This window comes from Lipomyces chichibuensis, assembly GCF_038497645.1.
Source record: "Lipomyces chichibuensis strain CBS 12929 unplaced genomic scaffold V1513scaffold_5, whole genome shotgun sequence".
Classification (NCBI taxonomy): domain Eukaryota; kingdom Fungi; phylum Ascomycota; class Lipomycetes; order Lipomycetales; family Lipomycetaceae; genus Lipomyces; species Lipomyces chichibuensis.
This window is the reverse complement of record NW_027117457.1, coordinates 180988-204181: the sequence shown is the minus strand read 5'-3', so window position 1 is coordinate 204181 and position 23194 is coordinate 180988. Positions and strand designations below refer to the sequence as shown.

The 23194-nt window shown below is 46.2% G+C and overlaps 8 protein-coding genes across 8 annotated transcripts; 4 read left to right on the top strand and 4 right to left on the bottom strand.

The window, feature by feature from the left end:
• The first annotated feature begins 57 nt into the window (after positions 1 to 57).
• Positions 58 to 1709, top strand: V1513DRAFT_462632 (ribonuclease P 40kDa subunit-domain-containing protein). The gene is made up of 6 exons (XM_066899940.1): positions 58 to 236; positions 290 to 449; positions 502 to 564; positions 618 to 704; positions 753 to 1305; positions 1357 to 1709. The coding sequence occupies exons 1-6, from the start codon at positions 108 to 110 to the stop codon at positions 1559 to 1561; spliced, it is 1197 nt and encodes a 398-aa protein (XP_066755292.1). The 5' UTR covers positions 58 to 107; the 3' UTR covers positions 1562 to 1709.
• V1513DRAFT_395543 (chitin synthase III catalytic subunit) lies at positions 1592 to 3317 on the bottom strand. Its single transcript, XM_066895370.1, has 3 exons — positions 2923 to 3317; positions 2780 to 2815; positions 1592 to 2723 (listed from the first exon to the last, which is right to left on the bottom strand). The coding sequence occupies exons 1-3, from the start codon at positions 2947 to 2949 to the stop codon at positions 1899 to 1901; spliced, it is 888 nt and encodes a 295-aa protein (XP_066755291.1). The 5' UTR covers positions 2950 to 3317; the 3' UTR covers positions 1592 to 1898.
• Positions 3154 to 11234, top strand: V1513DRAFT_410486 (cell morphogenesis N-terminal-domain-containing protein). Its single transcript, XM_066895709.1, has 5 exons — positions 3154 to 4046; positions 4098 to 4916; positions 4964 to 8878; positions 8935 to 10859; positions 10913 to 11234. Exons 1-4 carry the CDS (start codon positions 3390 to 3392, stop codon positions 10840 to 10842), a joined length of 7299 nt encoding a protein of 2432 aa, XP_066755290.1. The 5' UTR covers positions 3154 to 3389; the 3' UTR covers positions 10843 to 10859; positions 10913 to 11234.
• On the bottom strand, positions 11119 to 12532 carry V1513DRAFT_438908 (uncharacterized protein). The gene is made up of 3 exons (XM_066897127.1): positions 12307 to 12532; positions 11885 to 12248; positions 11119 to 11831 (listed from the first exon to the last, which is right to left on the bottom strand). The coding sequence occupies exons 1-3, from the start codon at positions 12435 to 12437 to the stop codon at positions 11250 to 11252; spliced, it is 1077 nt and encodes a 358-aa protein (XP_066755289.1). The 5' UTR covers positions 12438 to 12532; the 3' UTR covers positions 11119 to 11249.
• A 105-nt stretch (positions 12533 to 12637) lies between these two features.
• On the top strand, positions 12638 to 15170 carry V1513DRAFT_483191 (uncharacterized protein). Its single transcript, XM_066900410.1, has 2 exons — positions 12638 to 13449; positions 13499 to 15170. Exons 1-2 carry the CDS (start codon positions 12696 to 12698, stop codon positions 14830 to 14832), a joined length of 2088 nt encoding a protein of 695 aa, XP_066755288.1. The 5' UTR covers positions 12638 to 12695; the 3' UTR covers positions 14833 to 15170.
• Positions 15171 to 16116: 946 nt separating this feature from the next.
• On the top strand, positions 16117 to 18438 carry V1513DRAFT_249871 (general substrate transporter). Its single transcript, XM_066894474.1, has 4 exons — positions 16117 to 16311; positions 16401 to 16478; positions 16550 to 16635; positions 16686 to 18438. Exons 1-4 carry the CDS (start codon positions 16259 to 16261, stop codon positions 18059 to 18061), a joined length of 1593 nt encoding a protein of 530 aa, XP_066755287.1. The 5' UTR covers positions 16117 to 16258; the 3' UTR covers positions 18062 to 18438.
• A 77-nt stretch (positions 18439 to 18515) lies between these two features.
• Positions 18516 to 20528, bottom strand: V1513DRAFT_438902 (Alpha/Beta hydrolase protein). The gene has a single exon (XM_066897126.1). It carries the CDS (start codon positions 20307 to 20309, stop codon positions 18777 to 18779), a length of 1533 nt encoding a protein of 510 aa, XP_066755286.1. The 5' UTR covers positions 20310 to 20528; the 3' UTR covers positions 18516 to 18776.
• A 450-nt stretch (positions 20529 to 20978) lies between these two features.
• Positions 20979 to 23149, bottom strand: V1513DRAFT_438900 (uncharacterized protein). The gene has a single exon (XM_066897125.1). The coding sequence runs from the start codon at positions 22792 to 22794 to the stop codon at positions 21304 to 21306; it is 1491 nt and encodes a 496-aa protein (XP_066755285.1). The 5' UTR covers positions 22795 to 23149; the 3' UTR covers positions 20979 to 21303.
• Positions 23150 to 23194: the final 45 nt, after the last annotated feature.

Sequence of the window (23194 nt, the reverse complement as noted above, 5' to 3'; positions counted from 1 at the left end):
AGTGCATAGGCTTAGGGCTTTAGTAACCTCTAAATTTTGTTTCCGAGCTCATCGAATCGTATGTATGAGACCTTGGAAATATATGTGAGGAACTTGAAGCTGGAGAAATGTCTACGTCCTTTAGTCTCTCGAAACGTGAGGCTGCATCAAAAGTATATGTTACACAATGCACGAGTACATCAGACGCGAATAGGAGACCGCATACCATAATAACCAACCACCACTTCAACCAAAAGGTCCGCTATGGATTGTCATGATCTGATCCAATATTTGCTAATGCCGAATGCAGGTGGATATAATAATACCGACTGACGCATATAAAGGCGCCGTTAGCTTGTCGCCAATACTGAATGGGAGAAAGTGCGCGGAAGACTGGCGGTACTACCACACGACTACACCGCTTGGATCATTTTTTAAGCCGGAGTTTTTGAATCAATATATCAAGAAAGGTAGCAGGACAATAACTTCGCAAATGCATTCAGGTACTGACCTGATGTCTAGATAATTGCCTAGTATTATCATTGGCGGAAATTGATGTAGAGGATGTGTATTGTATATACGATGGTATGTTCACTTCCGAACCTGAAAATCCGAATACTTACCATCTATGATCTAAGGAATTTTAAGATTGTCTCTACGCAAAGAAACGTATGAACGGATCGGATTACAAGGGAAGACTTCAAGGTTTTCCAAGTCACGTTTTTGTAAGTGGATACTTCACCAACCCATTTATACTCGCTGACGTTTTGCAGATGTCGAAATGAACTTACGAAGTCCCAATTTTCTTCCTGGACACAAGGGATTTGACAAATTAATCAAAGCCGCTAGCAATTCGCCTCTCCGACATCCAGTTCCGTTTCTCATTTGCGTATTTTCTTCTGCTGATCCTTCCTCATCAGTACGACCGCTTCCTGACTACTTCAATGCGACTGCATATCCGCAATTATATAACTTTGCTCATATTCCAAACCCAGTAATTGTGCCACAATTGTCTCCATGTAACAGCGCGATCAAACTTGCAGAGCCTTCATATCAGTCTATCAGCAAAAGAAACAAAGAAGATTATGCCGCTGAAGTGATCCGGGAGGGACTATTACATATCCTCGAATGGACGTCATTACTGGGACTACAGAGTGAGCGAATTCAGTATCGACGGACGATCGATCCGCTGTTATCGACGTATTCAGTTTTTCATGACGAGGATGCCGAAGGAACGACGAATCCGCAGACACAGAAGGTTACCAAAATTTGCATGGAAGGGTTTTTAACATCGAAAATGACGAAACAAATATTCGACGATTTATTGTAAGTGGGAGCTACTAATGGTGCTTGGCATGTGCGCTAATTGTATATCAGGAAATATCTGCCGGCAACATCGTGGGCGGCCATGACTGTTTACGGATTTCAAGATGCACCGGTCAGCTGGGCGACTGACGAACACTCATATCTAATCGGCGGGGAAAATGACTATACGATCGTTATAAAACCGGAGGAGATAGGTAATGCGGAAAGAAGTTTACTAGCATTCGAAGTCGTGGGGAGTAACGATTCCCATAGCTAATTGCGTTTTCGATGCAAAAGCCAAGACACATTCAACGATCTACTTGTAATTAGTCATGTCGGTATTAGACAATACTTAGAGCGCGATTGAATACACTGAATGCAAGGATGCCATAATTATTCTTTCGCAATGTTCTATTACACAGCCATGTCTAATTATTGATTCCCGGCGAGGTTTCCGTTATACAAAATCGCACCTTACAAATCATCCGCAGCATAAAGTACGATCCCAAGATACGCCAAACTAATGACTAAGAACAATATACACCAAAATATTCTAAATTACAAAGCAGAGATAGCCACCAGCATCGAGGACGCCCAACTGTTCGCTGCCTAATTTATATTTCACGCATCTCGGCCTCCCATCCTGGGGCCTGGCCGGCCCATTCATCTTCTGTTATACTTTCCCAGAACGCCCATAGAGCTCCGAAACTCAACAACGTGAATAAGCAGGCAAACAGGGATCCATCTATTTTACCGTTCGTCTGGGAACAGATATACCTTGACACGACGAATTCGAAAATCTGGCCAATGACGAACAACAGAAACGCCGTGACAAGCAGGAATAATGGTTTTCGCTCCCGGAGAACTCGTGAGACAAGATAGACTTCAAGGAGGAAATAGGCCACAATAGCGACAATTGGTAAGAGTAGGTAGATTGTGTATAAAGCGTAGTTCCGTAATAACCCCGGATTTGAAGCATTTGACATGAATTCACCTGTCCACGAAAATCCACTATCCAGGGCAATATAACCAGTACCGATAAAAACTGCGAGACCAGATAAGAAAGTCAGGGTTACCGATAAGAAGCCTCCATCGGGCAGCAACTGATAAGCTACAACAGCGTTGACAAATAGCAGCCATGCTGTTGATGCTGTGCTTCCAATCTCAATTGCACTGAACCAGATCAAGACTCGTCTATTGTTAATAAATCCACCACTTGCGAAGATTGCCGAAATAGACACTATGATGTAGGAAAAGAAAAGAATTTGCATTTCCCGGCGACCAACTGCGCCTGACCGACGCTGGGCAAATACGATGAAGAAAGTACTGAGAACTATAGCAAAAAAGCATAGTAGTATTAGACCGAGATTTCCTAAATCGGAACCCGTGAACGTCCGAAAGCCGGCAAGAGGGCAATACTTGACGACATCGTCGAACAACTACACTTGTCAGTATATAGCCAAATTCGACGACTGTTTTGTTGAAAAATACATACATTACACGCAGGCAAATTCGAATAGTAGCAAAAGGTCTAATTGACAGTTAGCGAGGAATATTCTTCTGACTGTTCCTGGCGACGAACAAATTGCCGAGTAGCGAATCCAAAAATAATTTCACGATAAACAAAGGAATACCTACGTTGAAGTTGCCATAATTTGTCATCATCGTGATCCGAAGAGGCACCGTCACTTAGGAAAGAGCTCTCAGGAACTTACTGACGGCAGAAAATACAAATGTAAATATGCTAACTTTCTGGAGTAGTTATGGCGTACTTGGAGGCGGTGCGAACGAACACGAACAGAGGCTTTCGCACGCATTCACAATTCTTCCGATCTATTGTGGGGTGCACTTTTGCATCCCATCATGTCTGCAAAGTGCCGCACACTTAGCATGATGATATGCACCCAGAATAAGTCATTCTTGAAGGGTTAGGGCAGCTCCACGATCTCACAGAAATGGTCAAACATCGTGATACGACCTGGCTGAGTATAGTGGAAGATTCTGTACATACAACATACAACATATCTTTGTCGCGACGCAGCAGGAACGCCATCAATTTTATATCGTGCCGCTGAACAGCCCTGTACGGCTGCGTTGAGACGCCAATGGCTGACGTCCAGCCTCATCAGCAGCCTTTCTACTACCCGCAGTCGGACAATGAGCCTGAGCACAGTGCCTTCGCTCAGCACTCAATTCAGGATGGCGGGATTGCGACACCTGACTTTGCGGACTTTCCATCTTATAGCCCGCCCAGGCCGCCGATGACCAATTCTGTGTCTGCGCCGACATTACGTCGCTTGCGCCCAGCTGCCCCAATAAACTCGTCCCCTATTCGCGACCCTGATCTTCGGCCTTCAACAAGCGCGCACGCGTCGACCACATCCATTACTGCCAGCACAGACCCGACATCGCCATTGCAGCCGACTCAGACAACTACGTTCGCTTCACCGTCGTTTCCACCCAGTCCATCGTCATACACAGTGCCGATGTCCATGCCTCAGAGTCTACCTGCGGCGCAGGTCCCGACTACCCCTCAGCGAAATATGGGTACCGATATTCGGCGTCAGTTATCGCTCAATCGACCTCAGCTCCCGAGGTCGTTCTCTCTTGGAAATGCTGCAGCGCGAAGGCACCAGCATGTGCATGGGTCCCCGATGTCGCCTTTACGACCGCAGAATTCCACAAAGGCACCAGGCGGCATTAGCTCAGTACAGGAGCCGATTTCTCCTGCTGAATATGCGTTACATATTGTTTTCACGCAGGTATGTTGTAATGCAATGGATTGGTGAAAATACTCTGACAATTGTGGGTAGTTTGTTCGTCACGCCGAAAAGAAGCTCACAATGTGTCTGTCCTACTCAGCAGATGATGAGCCACCAATCTCATCGCTTCTAGGCGCAGGAGCTGATCCAGTGTTCGACAAGGTTCTTGCGTCGCTTGGATATATTGCACGGCAAAAACCACGGCCAGTTATCGACGCGGTCATGTTCTGGAGGAAGTCAAAGTCAGATGCTGCCAGTGCGGCTGCACGAGAGAAAACGACCATACCTCATCAACACCACCAACATCTACAAGCACCAGGAAGTGGGCTGCGGCACAAAGTCAGTAAGAGCTTGTCAGATCGATCTCCTATCCATCGGCACCCATCTACGCTGAGTCCTGCAACCCCTACACAGAGCCCCCATGCCAACTTGGGGCTGCATCGGCATCACAATACGGTGCACAGTATTGCTCCACCTCCATTGATATCACCACAGAAGGCCAATATTGCACTACAGGCAGATCGAAAAAGTTTGGTTTCAATCCATATTCTGTGTCGGGTCCTCATAGAGGTTGTCAAGCAGACCTCCGCGGAAGTACTAGGCGAAGATATGGGGGATAAACTGGAGGAAATCGTATTCAGACAGATCAAGTCCACCGACCCGAATCTGCTGACGGCAAGTGTTGTACGAACAGCAAACTGGAATTTATTTGCAGAATTGTTGGGCGAAATGTCGCATATGAGATTTGCAAGTGTGAGTGATCGGTTTATTGCCGAGCTGGAGAAGATAAAGGGTGAGGCGAATATATCTAAGGAACAGGAGATAAACTTGCAGTTAATAATTCACGGGATGAAGTATCTTAAGCTAAAAGTAAGTTAATAATCGTGGAGTGGTATCAACTAGTACTGACCGGAAAGGTTTACCCGATGGATGCATTCGAAGACTCAGCGGATTTCTTTGAATCAATATCGAAGTTCTTTTCCATGTCCCACGGTCAACGAATAAAGCAGGCGTATTGCGATGTCATGAACCAGCTCTTACTCCCAATTGCTGGAGTTGTTACTGCAGAAGTTAATCATCCAACGTGGGTTAATGCAATAGCGACGGCTTACCCGCGTGCTCTCTCGTTAGTTGCTAAGCAGAGGTATTGGGTTAGTGCATTCCAGCTGTCATGTACACTTTTATGCATCGCACCTGCGGAATTCTTCGCTGAGAACTGGGTTCCACTTATTGAGTCCAATTTTAGCAAGCTGAAAGATCGCAATTGCAAAACGATTGTCATTACAGGGATAACACGATTGCTATGGGTATATCTGTATCGATGTACAGAATCACTAAACAATGCCACAAAGCGGCTAGATAGTATCACCAAGGCGCTGTTCGCGGTAGGTGGCAAAAAGCCATGGCTGACGGCAGAGTCAGGAGTAGTGGAAGGATGCGTCCAGATGATTCGCTTCATTGGATCTACCCATCCCGAGTACGCTCTCAAAAATATTATATTTCCGCTGTTAAGCAGCGAGACATTAATGACTATGGGTGAGAATGATATGGCAGCAGATAATCTGTCCCCAGAGCGAATGCTTGTGGGAATCAGGTCGTTTCTTGCTATCCTCGCAGACAAGGTTAGTGGTGTGCAGCCACCATTTTATGCACCAGCGCAGTCTTCCCAACGTGCGATAGAACCGGAAGAGAAATGGCAAAATAATGTGGAGATCCCAATGAATCCGCTGTTTAAAGAGTATTATCATCAATTCTCCTCGCTACTTGGCAAGATAATGCTTATTTGCGACTCAAATTTTGGAGGACAAGCGGTATTGGACGAAAAGCTTGCGCACACTCCGAAAACACCGAGTTCGGCATTCTCCTTTTCCCATAACGTGAATATGGGCGGTGATAGCTCTAACGAGATGTTGCATGCCAACTATGAGCTTCTCTTGACAGTCTTTGAGGCGATTCCAAAATGCATTCCACAATCAGTGAGCTTTGGACGAATCGTGGAAATTCTCTGCAAGGGAACAGCCCATCCGGATAGTCGTGTTTCGCAAGCCGCTGTACATGCCTTGAAAAGCCTAGCCAAGGGCGGTAAATATCCAGTCCAGACGATCGTAACCGGTTTCGCTCGATTTATCTTTAACTACGAAGAACGATATTCCTCATCCGCCGAGAGTGGAGTCTTGGATGCCTTGACAAACGTTGAAAACACCCTTAAGCTGTATGTCGAACTGCTCAACATTTGGGTTGGAGTGATTCGGCAGAAAACAGCTGAGCATCGGGATGCTGGCGCGAACGGAGCCACCGCCAACACAGTCACGCCAACCTCCACGGACTCTTCTAGGGGCGAGGAGATGGAAACGACATCAGTGTGGTCAGTGATTGAGGAGGTAGAGAGCAATGGACTATTCTTCCTGTGCTCTCAGAGTAGGGCCGTGCGACTATATGCTGTTGCTGTACTCAGGCTGATACGTGAGTTCGATTCCGCGTTAGACGAACAAGTTGAGGTTTTAAAAATGCAGCCGAAACGACACGTCAGCAGTGGACATATGTCGCGTATAATTGACGTTCTCGAGGGACCATACGGCTGTGGTATTCTTTCGCTCGATGCAAGCCACGACAGTATCATGGATAATGCGTCGGCAGCCGAGAAAGTCCGGTTAACGCACTTATTGCAAGATAGCAATGAGGCCGGGCGCTTTGGGGTTCTGGTGCGTCTTGCTCAGTCTGAATCAGGCATTGATTCGGCACTCTGGCTTCGCATGTTTCCAAAGTTCATGACTACGTGTTTGGCAAAATTCCCAATGCCTGTTGCGTTGTGTCGTGACAGTGTGTGCGGGAGATTGCTGCATTTGCATCGATCAGTGACTGACATTGCAGATACCCACCACAAAATGTCATCGCCGTTGCATTCACTTGAAAACTACCAAAAGCATAGCATGCGGACAAGGCCAGAGGTGCTTATCGAGCAGTGGAAGTTGTATTTAGTTGTTGCGTGCTGCACACTCACAGCCACCGACGATCAAGACTCAATAGCATCGCCGGCCCAGACTCCACAACGTCGCAAAGGGCCACCACCACTCGCAATTCCTTATAAGCGGATTACGTCGGCAAGAGCTCTGTTCAAGATGGTGATTCCGCTGCTTCAGATTGAGTACGGTCTCCTCCGTGAAGCGGCCGTCGCAGGATTAGGGTGCATTAATATTAATCTGTACAAAGCTCTTATTGACTCACTGCAACCTATGATCGCATCATTGTCAGATGGGCGCAAAGTGACAACCGTCACCAATGGACAACCACCTGATTCACCTTCCGGTTATCACTGGCGTCGAAACCGGAAGCATGACTGTATGCGAGTGGCAGTTACTCATGTGTTGCAACTCACGTCACACTTTCTAAAAGAGGAGTCGGTATATCGCGATTCATGGGTACTTGATCGATTGGTTACTTTCATCAAGGAGACGAAGAATTTCTTGTCCCACAATGAAGTCCAGCTAGACTGGGAATGTCAGAAACTGCGCCGATATTTCTGCGGCTTGATGCAGACATTATATGAGGGCATTCAACGGACATCCCATCCAACCAACTGGCTGCCATTCGAAGCACGCGTGTCGTTATTTAAGATGATTGAGGAGTGGTGTGGCTATGGACAGTATGCACACATTGCACACGAGAGAAGCGAAAAGATGAGGAGACGTGGATTGGAGCAATGCCGAAATGTTGCGGAGCAAGGAGTGTTGATGGCGTCAATGGAGGTTGAGAAAGGACAGTTAGAACTCGCTGCCTTGAATGCTATGGCGTCCATTCTAGATGGTCCACTTACAGAGACAATTGAAAGTCATGGATCGCAGGCTGCGGTTATATCTTTTGATGTCACGGCAATATTCACATGGTCACATGCAGTTTTCCAAAGTCCCGCGGAGAAGTTGCATGCCGTCGGCCGTCGGGCTATTGTGAATATGCTCAAGGCGAATCGAGAGCATAGGGCTATCCTTGCGAAGACAATTTTATTCTGCTACAGCGATGGCCCAGGTGCCAGAGCAAGCGAGAATTATTTCTTCGCAATCGCGGACATTCTGATCGACGTGACTGACTATCCGTGTGAAATGCGTCAACCAATTGCTTTGGGACTATTTAAGATAGGCGACGAGAAGTCCGCAGTGCGACTCAAAGCGGCCGCGTTGTTGAAGGCTGTTGAAATGAGATTTTTTGGGAAGTCAAACGTACAAGATTATGAGATTAGTATCTCCGACAGAACCACAGCTGTATACAAACGTGCTGAATTCAATTTATCGAACCAATTTGCACTAGAGCACGACGAGCTGAAGTACGGAATATTCTCCGAATTGACAATGTTTTTCAGTGTCGTGAGTCCTGCTTCTCGCCGCGATATTCTTGCTATCTTAATTCCGTGGATCTCGACAGTGGAACTACAACTGGATCCGAATGGGAAAGACCCTTCACCATCAGCATATATGGTGATGGCTAATTTGTTCGATATCACAGTGAGATTTAGTAGCAAGAGTCAAACTGAAATCGAAGCATCGTGGGTTACACTGGCATCAGCACGGCATCTTGGCAATGTCCGAGCCATTCTTGATTTTTTAATCAACACCAGTGTCGAGAAACGTGATCCAGTGTTCGTTGAATATGGAAAGCAAGTGGTCGTCTATCTTGCGTCGACCCCAGCTGGTGCGAAGCTAGTTGAAGCTTTGGTTGCATATATCCAGCCGACGAGCATGTTACAAACATGTGGGGAGATTCGTGAATATCGGGGAATTGAAGCCCAGTTCCCATATGTGGCTGATTTATCTGTGTCTTTACCGCCTTCTAATTATCAAGTATGAGTTTCTATTAATTTCGGATGCTATTGTGACTTTAGCTGACGCCACTATAGATCGGATTTTCGATTGGGCAATTAGCGATGATCTTACTTGTGGATCTACTGGTCAGTCCTGTGGCTGCAATGTCTGAACACTTACCACTACTTCTGCACGTTGTCTTCGTCTTGCTGGATCACTATAACCAACTAGTTCAAGAGCAAGCTCGTGAGCTACTTGTTCACTTGATCCACGAGCTTATCTTGTCAACGGATGCGGATGTCGGTGGAGATAGATACAACGCTACTGCTGAATTTATTGATATTATTCGTCGCCGGGATTCACAGACTCTCTGGCAGTATGATGATCTATACATCAGCGAGGCAGCGATGCGTACGCCTAAGAACATGGATTTCATGGCTAAGAAAGTTTTCGAGATTTTCATGGAGAAATATCCCAATTTACGTGCAGAATGGAGCCGCACAGCACTTACATGGGCAACGACGTGTCCAGTGCGCCATTTCGCGTGTCGATCGTTTCAGATATTTAGGTCCTCGTTTATTTCTGTTGATCAGAATATAATTGCGGATATGCTTGTACGACTGTCGAACACTATTGCCGATGTGAATCCTGATATTCAGAATTTTGCTATGCAGATTTTAATGACACTGAACTCGATTTCGGCGCAGATTGACGTGCCGGAACTGGTGAATTATCCACAAATATTCTGGGCTACTGTTGCATGCCTGCAAACAATTCACCAGCAGGAATTCATTGAGGGTATGACGATCTTGGAAGCTTTACTAGATAAATTGCCGCTCTCGGACCCCGAAGTTGTGAGCTTGTTTATGTCGGTGTTTCCCCCTAAATGGGAAGGAAATTTTGAAGGCTTGCAGCGGGCGCTACTTCCGGGATTGCGGTCAAGCAGGTCATATCACCAGACATTGCACGTACTCGACAAGTTGAACGCCTTTGAGCCCAATGAGATTACTGGTAATCGTGAACGACTGCTTTCCGCCATCTTGGCGAATCTTCCTCGATTTATGCATGCCTTGGACATAGACGAATTATCATCAGAAGTGGTTCTGGCGGCAGAAAAGCTTGTAGTCCTGGCTGATAAAGATGGCCTGACTGTTATATCACGGATATTGACCTCTTTGGCCAAGGGCCGATTTCGAATGAAGAACGATTTTGTTCGACAGCTAATTCACGCTCTTCAAGCGACGATATTCGAGGATAATGAAGCCGATATTATGGTGTGCCTATTGGGGTTCTTGTCCAACAAAATCGAATACGTGCGAGTTGAGACGATGGAGTGTCTGAAGTATCTATTTCCATTGATCGACATGCGTCGTCCAGAGTTTGTGGCTATTGGAGCAGATTTGATTTCTCCACTTCTGCGACTACTGCAGACGGAATATGCTGAACAAGCATTGCAAGTTTTGGATGAGGCGACTTATATTCCTGGCACGGAAATGGATAAGCACGTACTACGCGCTTCACTGGGAGGTCCGTCTGCATATGCGACAAACTTTGGAGTACCCAATGAAGATGGCTGGTCGGTTCCAAATCCATCAGTCAAAGCGTCAATTACTCGTAACAATGTTCACGCTGTCTTTTATTCATGCGACGTCTCGAAGCCGGAGTACCAGACACTGGATCCAACTATGGATGTGCAGTTCTCGCGTGAAGAATATGGGTTCAGGGGGCACCGTTCACCAGAATACTTGCGACATAATCCAAGCCAACTGGCCTCGGGTATGGCGGACGGTGGCTACTTTGGTGGTGCGTTTGGAATTTCAAACTCTTCGTCAACTAGCGGTATGAAAGGCTCATACTTTGGGCTAGAAAGAAGTGACACAATGGCCTCGAATGCGCAGGGGGAAGACATGGATGGTCAGTTGTCGCATATGGTTGCGGCACTTGATAACTTGAATTCCTTCTTTGCGGAGGAGCCTACCGCGTATACCAATGTATTGGAGTGAATGTGGACAGAAGTTGTGTAAGTCTATATCAAACCCAGGTTTTGGCGTGTGGGTGCTAATATTGCTTCAGAAATAGCAAATTATAGAGCTGGTTATGGGCTGGGAGTATATATAACGATGACATTATTCATTATGTTGTTCACGAAAATTGCTTATGCTATATTTGGTCAGTTAGGATACATTGGGTGTTACTGTACGGGTTCGGTTCGTGCTATATTCAGGATTTGTATCAATGACAATGGTAGCCGGAGGGTTTATAAAGGGTTTATAAAAATTTTGCTGTTGTATTGGAAAAGATGTAAAATAATACAGTTTTTTTTTGAGAGCACAGACGACGAACGCCATATACAGCAGCTAAAATTTTCACCAGAGATACGAAAACAAAAAATGCCAAGATATGAATAAAGTTAAACTGGGCTGGCCAAGAAAGATGAGGTATTTTTGAATGACACAGAGCTTGATTGAATAAACTTACGCAAATTTCGAACTGACGACTGAGCTGAAACTAATCCATCAGTCACTCGAATAGCAGCATCGCGTGCTATGATATCCTTCAATTCATCGTCTAGAGAAGCCAGCTGAGCTAACAGTTTCTGCCACTCCGCATTATACTGTTGGAAATAATTGTACAGATCTTGACGGCTGTTGATCCCCATTGCAGATATGGCGGCGGCACTAATCACACCTTCTGCAACATTGTCACCCGCCGATTGATGTAGCTTTTCCAAAAATGATGACATGGTTTCGTGAAATTTAAGACATATGGTGTTGTATTTGATATTGAATGGTGCGAGAAGGATATACTGACAACCTTGTGCATGCGTCGCAAACAACTCGTTCTTGGAGCCAGACCAGGTGCACCCGTGCAATGCCGCTGGGCATGGGTAATAATCACATTTTTGACGGTGAAGCTCTAAGTATCCCGGAGGGAATACATCAAAACAATGTGGACATCGCAATGTGCGAGCGCCGCATTGATATAAATGATCCTAATTTTGAGAGAGTTAGTGACTACAAGTTGCGATTCATAATCCAAACACACGTTAACTTGATAGTCCATCATAGACATTAAGCACCCAGCGCATTCGATTTGATTGTGGAGACATTCGTGATCTTCCTTCGAGTCGATGTACCGGCGTTCGATAAGTTGATGGCAACATTCGAGTGGACACTTGACCTGTGCATAGGCACAATCATTCGCGTGATGATGAATCGAAGCACGCGCGAGTATTTCCGTGCATCCCATCTTCTTGTTATGGCAGTACACACGCAGTTCGTCTATAATATTGTATAACACGATTGGCGACGGGCGAACATCGGCTAGGCGCAGAATCGCTCTATCAACTGGGCATACAGAGGAGGATTTATCTAGTGCGTCTTGAATACACGTACGGCAAAACGTGTGCCTAGGATTGTTAGCAATAAATATCAGTTGTCGCTAACAACTTTCATGTAAAGACGCACCCACAAGTAGTCGAGTATGGCTCGACGAAAACGCAGTAGCAAATTGGACATAGCATAGACTGACTCACGTCATCTACATAGTGCACGTCCCGTAAAGCGCCCTCGTCCGCGTTTTCAGTGTCAATCGTCATGTTCGTTCTATTGTCAGACGTAATGTGAATCTAATAGAATAATGAATAATGTATATGGGTTGAACACCACTATGATATACTGCCTAAATCCCGATTCGAACCATCAGGTTGCCAATAACGGCGATCGCCAAACGTTACCCTGACACTCGAAGATACGTGAATCGCGCGTCCAAACTAGCAATATGTCACGTCAAATTAGTTGGACAACAAAGTTAACAAAGTAAGGAGCTCGGCTCTCAGCTCTAGAGCGCTGCAGTAATGCGCCGAATAAAGCGGCTTTTTGTGCTGCTTGTATTGGTATTTATGGCATTTATAGTTTTCTTGCGAGTTACTGCACCAGCATATCCAGAGCGGATGGTATCGATCTCTGAAGAGTTGTCGCATACCCAATCCAGCTTGAGTCACCGGCAACACTTAGCATTTTCGCCATTTATACATTTAGGCAACTCACTTACGGCTGCAGGGGCTCATGCTCATTCAGTTCTTTTTGTTGCGGGCAGCACGAAAGCCGCGTCGCGACTAATTTGCCTGGCTAATGATTGGGCGGTCGAATTCGAACTATCGACTCGGGGCAGCACAAAACTTTCCCACAGACATCCAGCAGTACATCTGTTGTTCATGGGTCCGTATTCGGTTAATCTTGAGTTCTTTGCAAAAGCAAACGGGGCGAATTCGTCACTACTTTTCATTCACGATGGAAGGGCGAAGTTGAATCAACAGGCCCGGCTGCTACGGACTGTGCAGGGAGAAGACTCTACGGCTGAACCAGAATCGTTGACAATGTTTGACATTTCACCAGCGGCCGTGCGTGCCGCTATGGAGACTACATACAGATTTCTGCGACCGGAGGTGACCATTTGGTCGAGGCAGAGCGAGGACAGCGGCAATTTTGGAAACCTTGTTGATTCCTTACTTGGAGACCCTTCTTCACACTGGGCACCAATTGATCTACCGGCTCATGATATGGAGGAGCTTCGATGGATTGCTTTCTTGGGTGTCGATGGCCTTAAATGTAGGTTCTCCTTATTTCACTGATTGACGTTCCAGTCTAATGCTTACAGACTGGTCGCGTCATGCATTTGATATCATTATTCCGGTAGTTGCTCACACAGGATCACTCATTCGCCTACTGGATTCGATTGCCCAGGCTCACTACTACAACTTCTACCCTCGACCACGCATTACAATCTACCTGCCCCCTGGCCCGGCAGACGCAAGTTTGATCAATTACATTGAACGAATATTGCCATGGCCTCGCGAGCGTATAGTTCTACAATCAGTACCATCGTCGGCCATTAGCGCGCAGCAAGATTCCCTTCGCGAGGCAATATTCGGGGCTGCAATTCGCTCTCACGTTCCATCGTCTAAACATGCGCATGTCATAATATTAGCCGATACTGTGCGACTGAGCAAATACTGGTTCCATTGGACGCTGTTTCATTTGTTGCGATTTTCGGGCTCAGTAATGGATACCGAAATGACAGAAAATTTAGCACCTTTGGCCGGAATTTCTCTTTGTCCGATTGCGAACGAGATGGGTCTTCCGTATTTCCTCACGCAAAGCAAATTGTCACTGTCTTGTACGATGTTTTTCCCGCCACATTTCCGCGTTTTACAGTCGTATCTTTCGGAACACTCCGCCAACACTGCTTTGCAGGGCCTCAAACGAACTTTACCTGTTCCAGAAGAGCTGTCATTTTTGAAAAGCGATGTCAAGTCATCGCAAACTGATATTCACGAATTTTTACTGCCACTGTACATGCGTGGATATCTTTTCCTTTCTCAAACAAGCATGTTAGTGCCAGCTGTTGACGACTTACTCATTACAGCGAAAGAAAAGCGATTGCAAGAGCCACCGCACACGCTTTTTGAATTGCCGCTGTATGACTGGATCATCGAGACTAGGGTCGGCGAAACGCTACGTGCACTTGATAGTGAGGATGAACTGTGGACAGGTCTGCCAGTTATTCCTGATTGGAATTCGGAGGCTAGCTCGTCGGTCGAAGAAGTGGCCGAGCGTGGAGTTGAGTTCATTCGCTTTGTTAGTCCTCGTTGTAATCTTGCCGTTGAGTTCGCCGGTGATGAACCCACTGTTGAAGAACAAGAACGATTAGATACATTGTCGCGATTCAGGAGAAATCGGATTGATGACGATTGGTCGGATGTTTTTTGTGCGGTGAAGGAAGCAGCGGACCAAACAATTGCTGACACTGGTGCAACTCCCGAACGGGCTAAAACGAGAGAGGACGAGAAGAGGCAACGGAAGACTACGAAGGTAGTTAATGCTGCTAAGGAGAGGCGACCGAGTGCCGAAGGAAAGTCTCTGAAAGGTTCGGCCAAGCTTGTGCAAGCGCAGAATGAGGCGAGTACCCTGCCCGAGAAAGTTGCAGAATAGGATGAAACGATTCCAGAAGCAAAAGGGATTGGTCCAACCGAGGAAATTTTTGCAGGGGGGCGAAGCACATGATTTATATGCTTATTCGGTATTGCTTTAGCACTTATGTATAATAGGGAGATCCCGTAGCAAATGTAAGCCAGGGCCAAGTTGGGCCATATCAAAAGTCTCATGTTCTCATCATAAAACGATGCTTGAGGAACATGAGAATAATAGGAGTGGTGGAGCTCAACCAGCAGCTCAACGAATAATGTTCAGGCAATCAACGGCAAATAAAACAACAACAGCATAAACAATAATAAAACAACAACATATAATACAGTAATATATACCAGATCACGCCAACTTATATTCATACGCAACCCTCACCTAAGTGCGAAATCTCGGGCCTATCATATTGGGTATAGTCGAGCAAGGACCTAAAAGGGCAAGGGTTATTTCATGCAATTTTACCGTTTTGGTATTGAAGTTTACCGTTAGCTCTAGCGGAATTACCCGGCCATAACGATGGTAGTCTATTATTTATTGCTTCAAATCCATACGCTAACCGTTCTTTCCAATATGAGAGTTCTGTGGTTCGGTTTAGAGTAAAACGAGGCTTAGTGAGCCGGCTCCAGTTGCTTGAAAGAATCCCATGGCAGGCTGTAATTTGGCACGCGAATGGGGGCGACAAACCGGAAATTTGGCGTGACGTCATCTGGATTAGGGCTGCTCGGGTGGTGTGCAGCAGCATGCAGGAGTCGCATTCGAGGCCGACAATGGCTCGGCTCGGCTCTGCCGTGGCTAAGAGCGGCTCTCCCTTCTAAATATCTAATATATCGGATAGTGCAATAATGTCTAGAATTGTCGACTCGAACTGTTCTTCACGGCCGTCGCAAGATTCCTGATTCCACAGCTAGAGAGCCAAGGATACGAAATGCGCTATTGCTATTTAATGCATTGGGCAGGTGATGCAAGGGCTGCGGCTTCCGAGTCTATTAACAATGTATGGTATGGTATGCATGAAGATGCATATTTTAGACATATTGTTATATAATTGTAGATTGTAGATTACTATATGCTCTGGAGCCATAATACAAAAACTCAATATAAAATAACATCGCATGCTCAAACTATCTGTCCTTTACGTCAGATGTTCTTTTTCGGGTTGCAGCTAAGCGGAAACGCTAATCTGGAAGCGACCTTTTTTGGATGCGGCTATTAGTAGACAGTTGTACTTGTTCACGTGCGACAGCTTGTGCTGTAAATGCCAAATTATAACAACAGATACTCCGTAAACTAACTGTAAATTGAACCTTCAGATTGTGGCAATAGCCGGTTAACTCCCGTGGGCAGCAGACAGCTTCGCTTCTCACCACCACGATCTTCATCTCAACTGGCCTTGTCTGGACAGTTTTCCTCGAGGAATACGAACAACACTGCAACGATGGATGCAGGGTCACCGAAAGCTACTGGCACCCTCACGGGCAAGCCATTACTGTACGTATATTATTTCCTCTCATCATTACCTCAATATAGCCAAGCTGTCGAAACGTTGATTCATTTCGTTATTCTAACACGCTTCATAGGTACTTCACGTCTATTTTCGTGTCGCTTGGTGTATTTCTTTTTGGATATGATCAGGGTGTCATGTCCGGTATCATCACGTATGCTATATTTATGTCGTTTTGCCAGTAACGATTGTGGTCGTGGAAGCAGTGGCTTATCTTGACTATAGGGGTCCTTATTTTCTCCAGTACTTCGAGGAGCCAACTCGTGCCCAATTGGGTACCATGGTTGCCATTCTCGAGATAGGAGCTCTTAGTATGTTACATAATTTATACCAGCACTACGAGCATGGCTAACAGGTTTAGTCTCCTCGCTCATGGTTGGCAGGGTTGGTGATATAATTGGAAGACGACGAACAATCTTTTACGGCTCGATGGTCTTCGTCGTCGGCGGTGCATTCCAAACGTTTGCAGTTGGAATGAACTCCATGATTCTCGGTCGAATCATTTCTGGCTTCGGGGTTGGAATGTTGTCTACCATCGTTCCAGTCTACCAGTCCGAGATTTCGCCCGCCGACCACCGTGGACGACTGGCATGTATCGAATTCACTGGCAATATTGTCGGCTACGCTGCGTCTGTTTGGGTGGATTATGTGTGCAGCTTTATCAACAGTGACTTCTCTTGGCGACTGCCCTTACTGCTTCAATGCATTATGGGCTCCTTGCTATGCCTAGGCTCATTAATTATATCTGAGACTCCGCGTTGGTTGCTGGATAATGATCATGACGCGGAGGGAATTATTGTTATAGCTAACCTCCATGCTGGTGGTGACACTGAGCACCCACGGGCTAAGCAGGAGTTTAATGAGATTAAGGAAAACGTTCTCATCATGCGCGCAGAGGGTGAGCGCTCATATGCGGATATGTGGAGAAAATACAAGAAACGAGTGTTGATTGCCATGTCGTCTCAAGCATTCGCTCAACTCAACGGAATCAACGTCATTTCATACTATGCTCCATTGGTGTTCGAGGAAGCTGGATGGACTGGCCGCGACGCTATTCTCATGACCGGCCTTAACGCGTTAGTGTACGTTGCTTCCACTATCCCGCCATGGTTCTTGGTCGATCATTGGGGTCGTCGGCCTATCTTGTTGTCCGGTGCGATCATCATGGCATTCTCACTCTCTATGATCTCGTACTCGATCTACCTCGACATTGCACTCACACCGACTCTCACAGTCTTCTTCGTCATCGTGTACAATGCGTTTTTCGGATATTCATGGGGTCCCATTCCATGGCTCTACCCGCCCGAAATTCTCCCATTGTCGGTCCGAGCAAAGGGTGCTTCGCTTTCCACTGCCACCAACTGGGCCTTCAACTGGGTTGTTGGTGAGATGACGCCAGTGTTGCAAGAGCTGATCGAATGGCGCTTATATCTGTTGCATGCTTTCTTCTGCTGCATGTCCTTTGTTCTCGTATACTTCACTTATCCCGAGACCAAGGGCGTCTCGTTGGAGGAAATGGACCAGATCTTCGGTGATGCGAGCATTGTCCCGACACCATTTGCCCAGGACGACCTCGAGGCCGAAATTGAGAGTGAGGGTGGAATTCTGCAACACAGAATGTCAGTCGAAGACGAGGAGCTCGATCCGCTTGGCGTCTCGCGGCCATTCGAGGAACAAGCATTTATCAATCGGCGATCGACCGACAAATCTGAAAGACTACACGGCCATCAGGACTAGATCGATCTGATCGCACCACATTAACATCGACATTTGTATATTGTCCTTGTATTGCTGGTGTTGTCAGTGTTGATGAATACAAACCGGAAAAAGTCCTTCCACAATGAAAGGCATATTGTTTAGATTGCATTAAGGATTTTGTCATATATTCGACCTTGGAGGCTTTTGTGTAAGCGGCGGTAAAAACATTACACATATTTATATAGAATTGAAAAGATTTGTACCACCCAAGTTTTTGCTTGTCTTCCCTTTTTTCGGTGTATAGAATTCCTTTTTTTTATCGGTATCAGCGATGGGTTTTTGTGTATGTATCATGGATTGTCATTTATAGTTGTGAGGATTATTACATATATCGGTATATGTATATATATATCGAATTTTTTTTTTCGGGAAATTTGGATAATTGTGCTGTAATCCGTTTCGCGTACAGCGTACATCGTGGTTCCGTATATTCACTGACAGCGATAGGCGCGCATCGATTTATAAAACAACATAATGGTATGTAATGAATGTAGTTTGAATTTCGAAAAAAAGAATCGTTATTGTAACCATAACCATGAATTAATCAATCAAAATTAGAAATGTAAAACTATGCAACTCCAGCCAATAAAATTTTATAATCCATAAAAAAACCAAAGCGCACCCAAATGCTTATAAAAAATCCCTATATAGTAGTTTCGGTATTTTTAATCTAATGCTATTATGCGATGAGAGTCTAGAAATCCTTCTCCAAAAACTCTTTCACAGGTTCGCCTACATCTTTGACCGACAGTAAAAAAGTATCATGTCCGTACACACTGACATCGGAGCCCAGCTCGACATGTTCAACTTTAGTATTGCCGCTATCCCGCAAAACGTCCACAATTTCTTTCTGCTGCCAACTCGGGAACAAGATATCTGACTCGACACCCAGCACGAACACAGGGGTTTTCCGTAATGGACCCATACCTGCGACTAAATCCTCACGAGCTTCGTCAAAGTTGAGCTGTCGTGGGATGTCCGCGACTACCTCTGGTTGCTCCTTGTACGGATTTCGCGGTAGAGCGCAAGACACAGTGTCTGCATCGGCAACATATAACGCTGCCCGGGTGTCGATGGCTTTCTGTCTGCTGGAGAGCGAGAGGTCGAATAAATCCATAGCTTTGGATACGTACAATAACGAATTGGCGTCATACTCCAAGCAGAACTTCTCACCCTGATGATCAAGATACGTCTCAATCAAGAAATCTGCGCACAAAGCTGGTAGCTTGCGCGGATCCGCCCGTCTTCGGCCAAACCGCTGTTCCCACTCGGGACCGGACCTGTAGGTGATTGTAGCAATCTCGCGCGCGAGCTTCATTCCCGCATGTGGCGGGACAGAGTCGTAGTAAAATCCTCGACGCCAGTTGGGATCAGCCATGAGGACTTGTCGCTGGGTGTGCCGCATGGCAATAGAGTAAGGATGTGATCGCGCACAGCCGGAGATAGAGACAATCCTGCCAACAGATTCAGGGAACTGAGTGCCGAACGAAAGCGACTGCATCCCGCCCATAGAAGCGCCGACCGACGCGTGGAGTTTAGAGATACCAAACTGCTCCGTTAAAAGTCTATGCTGCGCCCGCGTCATGTCATCGATAGTGATTATAGGGAAACGAGTAGCGTATCGCTCTCCGTCAGCGGGATCAATCGATGAAGGACCTGAAGATCCGTAGCAACCTCCTATAACGTTTGTGCAGATAACAAAATATTTGTTGGTGTCGATGGCACACGCCGGACCGATGAATTTCTCCCACCAACCTGGGGCGGGATTCTTTGTGTGTGAGTGTGCGTGCGACGACGCAGATAGACCGGTATGAAGAAGAATGGCATTGGACTTATCTTCGTTCAAGTGGCCCCAAGTTTCGTACGCGACATCGAATTCTCGCAGAATGCCACCATTGTCAAGACGGAGAGGCTGCGTCGAGTGGTAAACCTCGAATCCCGTCAAGTTCCGCGAGTACGTTGGCTCCGGACCATTGTCGAACGAACGTGTCCGGTCTTCGAGGACATCGAGACAGGGAAATGACATCTGCGCATTGGAAGGTGCTCGAGTTCGGGATAATGGAGGCGGAGGCGGCGGGGGAGTGCGCTGAGGAACGGAATTTGGAGCATGAGGGGTAGAAGGTTGTGCCTGCATTGCCACAGCCTGCGCGACTTTCGCAGACGATGAGACGGTCCGCAGAAGTCGAGTTGAGCGCATAGCGCGTGCTGAGATGGGTAGAAGACCCATTGCGTTCTGTGATGTCGATCGAAACTGAAGGCGAACTTGCAGAGAGATTCGTCCACTTCTCACTGCAGTGGTCTGTCGTAACGAAATATTGTGGACCGTATAAAGGAACAGTCTTTGTATATCGGATAGCAACCAGACAATTGAAGGCTTAAGAGAGAGAGAACCGCAACGCCTAGTTGCCCGAGCAATCGTTCTGAGAATCGTCTCCCCCGCTGCCCGCAAACATGCCTTACAAATTTATTTGCTGCCCGTGATAAGACCACTACCCAAAATTCTGACGCCAAAGCGCGAAGTGTTCGCGCAATCTCACGTGACACCCCTGCCCATTTGCAACTACTATGCTGCGTATATGCTAAATAATTGCGCATATGAGGAATAGATTTAGCGCATAACTGTGTAAAGTTTATTCACAAATTAAACTGAAACCTAACCCGATGTGAGCCCTTGGAATATAGCAGGAATCTCTATAACCAATATTGATAGTCCCCAGATTTTGCTGGCAGCTCATATTTATTTGACCCATAGCACAATAAAAGGATGCATGAAATGCTTTAACTGTATTTTACGAATCAATAATGATGTAGCTTTGTTCTTCGCGTAGCCCGGAACGAATGCCTGATCATCCACAATACACCAATTTGTTACAGATTGAAGCTGTACCTTTTTTCCATCAACATTTACATTGCCTCTATCTACCATACACTTAGCTGGTATCTTTTATTACACTCTCAGGTTTTTTGCGAAACTAAGTACGCATCGGCCTATGCTTCTTCCCATACCTACCCTAAACCGCAACAGCGTTCCAGTCAGGCCCCAAAATTTCCGATGGCTTCCAGCAGTTACATCGATTCCTCTTATCTGTTCGGTGTGGTGATACTTCACAATGGTCTCTCTGGTCCGTCCACGACTGCAGTGCGGTGCTGCGATGCAAAAATCCCTAGTATAAAAATTTACAGCTATCCTTGTATAATATATTGCAGTTATAAGTACAAAACTACTCTCTAAATCGGCTATATCCATTTTCTTCCTCAAATCGTCTCTTGACAAGGTCTAAAACCGCTTGAGGATACACATCTTCAACATTTTCACCGCCTTTGAGTACAAGCGCCTCATGCCTCTTGGCCTCTTGCTTGGTCATCAAAACGACATTTTGAGCTGTCCAGTCATCTTCCGAGCGCCATTTTGTAAGCGCAATACGATTGCCCCCGCTCTCTCGCGAGACCACTGACCGGCCTCGGAATACCTCTCCTACAAGATATCCAACGTCGTCTGCGTCTAGTGGTAACTTCTGAGATCCTTCTAACCGCATCTTTTGCCCAGCGAGAGAATGCAAGATGGAACAATAAGTTTTAGTTCTATTCCGACCCACGATATACTCCTCAACGGGATAGCCCCCGATATGTGTCAAAATATGAGTAGAAATAGCTAACCCGAACATTCCCGGCATAGTTCCAAGAACGGGCAATATTCTCGCTCTAAAATCTTGCAAAACACTTAGCTCATCGACCTTGCCTTGTTTGAAGACTTCCTCATCCAATGGTAATAATGTCGCTTTATCAAGACCTGGCTTTTCGGAGGAGAATACGACTGTAATACCAGTAATGATTCCTTTCAGCCTTAAACGTCGTCGCGTCGCCCTGGCTAGCGGATCCTCAGCCGATCCTGAAATATCGTCGATCTGGATCCTAGTGGGATCAGCCTTACAGCCCGCCCCCATGGACGAAATAACTTGTAATCCGTTCTTGTAGCAGTACTCTAATAAGTCTACTTTGGTATCAATATTATCAATCGCGTCCACGACATACGCTGGTTGCCCTTCCAATAAGCTGTCCGCATTGTGTTTATTCCATAGTTCTACCTTCGTGTCAATTTCAACCCAAGGCGCGACCTTATTCAAGTACTTCCTAAGGCTCTCAACTTTTGGAGTACCCACATCTTCCAACGTAGCACACGCATGCCGATTCAGCGACGACAGGGTGACTTGATCAAAGTCAACAATCCGAAGCTTGCCTATTCCGGACCGAACAAGCATTGTAACAATCCAACTCCCAACCCCACCACAGCCAACCACAATCACAAATGCATCCCGCACCTTCTGAAGTCCCTCGTTGCCTAAAAATACCCGATTGCGCGCAAGTTGCTCGTCTATCAAGACTTGATCCCACTCAACCTTCACGCCGGATTCAGAGATGGGTGGTAGGGAGTGCGACGCTGGCACACCTAACTCGTTGAGTTTCGTCACATGTGACTTATTCTTGCGTGAGTCCTCGGTAGAATGGTCTTCGACTGAGGTGCGACGGGAGACCGCAGGCGTTGTATCCCCAACTTCAATTGATGCCTTGAGTTCTGCGAGTTTGCGGGACCGTTGGTAGGACTGGACTGTTAGTGTGCATAATACGGAGAATGCTGAAGTTGCGGCCAAGGCTGTTGCCGCGAGGAAGAGGAATTGTCGATTAGTGGTTGCAATGGGCGAGTAGCTAGACATTTGTGATTGGTGTATCTCGAGGCGATCAACAAGTGTATGGGCTCCGAAAGATTTTCCGCATCATGCGGCGACAGAATAAACGCCTGTAGAACTCGTACAATATCCAGCCATTTTATCTGAAGTCGCATATCTCTATTTTATGTAATACATGCTATGACCTAAATAGGTCATTATAACAAATATTGTGTAGTGAGCGCTCAGTGATCATAAATATCGAAGATAGCATCTATGACGTCATCAACTCATTCCTGACTCTTTAAAACCTTGTCTTGGTGCGATATATCGCGGCTAAAGTAGAGGACATCGTCATTATCAAGTGGGACAAAAGTAAGAAAATTTGCTGGATTGGTAGAAGTCTATAATGACTCAGAACGAAACGATAGGCAATTGTAAGATACCG

Bases quoted from the DNA above. Each gene is read 5' to 3' on its own strand.
- V1513DRAFT_410486 (XM_066895709.1), top strand. From the start codon at position 3,390: ATGGCTGACGTCCAGCCTCATCAGCAGCCTTTCTACTACCCGCAGTCG. The intron at 4,917-4,963 runs GTAAGTTAATAA...CTGACCGGAAAG, and splicing joins TGAAGTATCTTAAGCTAAAA to GTTTACCCGATGGATGCATT. The intron at 8,879-8,934 runs GTATGAGTTTCT...ACGCCACTATAG, and splicing joins TACCGCCTTCTAATTATCAA to ATCGGATTTTCGATTGGGCA.
- V1513DRAFT_438900 (XM_066897125.1), bottom strand. From the start codon at position 22,794: ATGTCTAGCTACTCGCCCATTGCAACCACTAATCGACAATTCCTCTTC.
- V1513DRAFT_249871 (XM_066894474.1), top strand. From the start codon at position 16,259: ATGGATGCAGGGTCACCGAAAGCTACTGGCACCCTCACGGGCAAGCCA. The intron at 16,479-16,549 runs GTATGCTATATT...TCTTGACTATAG, and splicing joins GTCATGTCCGGTATCATCAC to GGGTCCTTATTTTCTCCAGT. The intron at 16,636-16,685 runs GTATGTTACATA...TAACAGGTTTAG, and splicing joins TCTCGAGATAGGAGCTCTTA to TCTCCTCGCTCATGGTTGGC.
- V1513DRAFT_438908 (XM_066897127.1), bottom strand. From the start codon at position 12,437: ATGACGATTGACACTGAAAACGCGGACGAGGGCGCTTTACGGGACGTG. The intron at 12,249-12,306 runs GTGCGTCTTTAC...TAACAATCCTAG, and splicing joins CCATACTCGACTACTTGTGG to GCACACGTTTTGCCGTACGT. The intron at 11,832-11,884 runs GTGTGTTTGGAT...TCTCAAAATTAG, and splicing joins TGATGGACTATCAAGTTAAC to GATCATTTATATCAATGCGG.
- V1513DRAFT_438902 (XM_066897126.1), bottom strand. From the start codon at position 20,309: ATGGGTCTTCTACCCATCTCAGCACGCGCTATGCGCTCAACTCGACTT.
- V1513DRAFT_462632 (XM_066899940.1), top strand. From the start codon at position 108: ATGTCTACGTCCTTTAGTCTCTCGAAACGTGAGGCTGCATCAAAAGTA. The intron at 237-289 runs GTCCGCTATGGA...TGCCGAATGCAG, and splicing joins ACCACCACTTCAACCAAAAG to GTGGATATAATAATACCGAC. The intron at 565-617 runs GTATGTTCACTT...CTATGATCTAAG, and splicing joins TGTGTATTGTATATACGATG to GAATTTTAAGATTGTCTCTA.
- V1513DRAFT_395543 (XM_066895370.1), bottom strand. From the start codon at position 2,949: ATGATGACAAATTATGGCAACTTCAAC. The intron at 2,816-2,922 runs GTAGGTATTCCT...ACTGTCAATTAG, and splicing joins CAAATTATGGCAACTTCAAC to ACCTTTTGCTACTATTCGAA. The intron at 2,724-2,779 runs GTATGTATTTTT...TGACAAGTGTAG, and splicing joins CGAATTTGCCTGCGTGTAAT to TTGTTCGACGATGTCGTCAA.
- V1513DRAFT_483191 (XM_066900410.1), top strand. From the start codon at position 12,696: ATGCGCCGAATAAAGCGGCTTTTTGTGCTGCTTGTATTGGTATTTATG. The intron at 13,450-13,498 runs GTAGGTTCTCCT...TAATGCTTACAG, and splicing joins GGGTGTCGATGGCCTTAAAT to ACTGGTCGCGTCATGCATTT.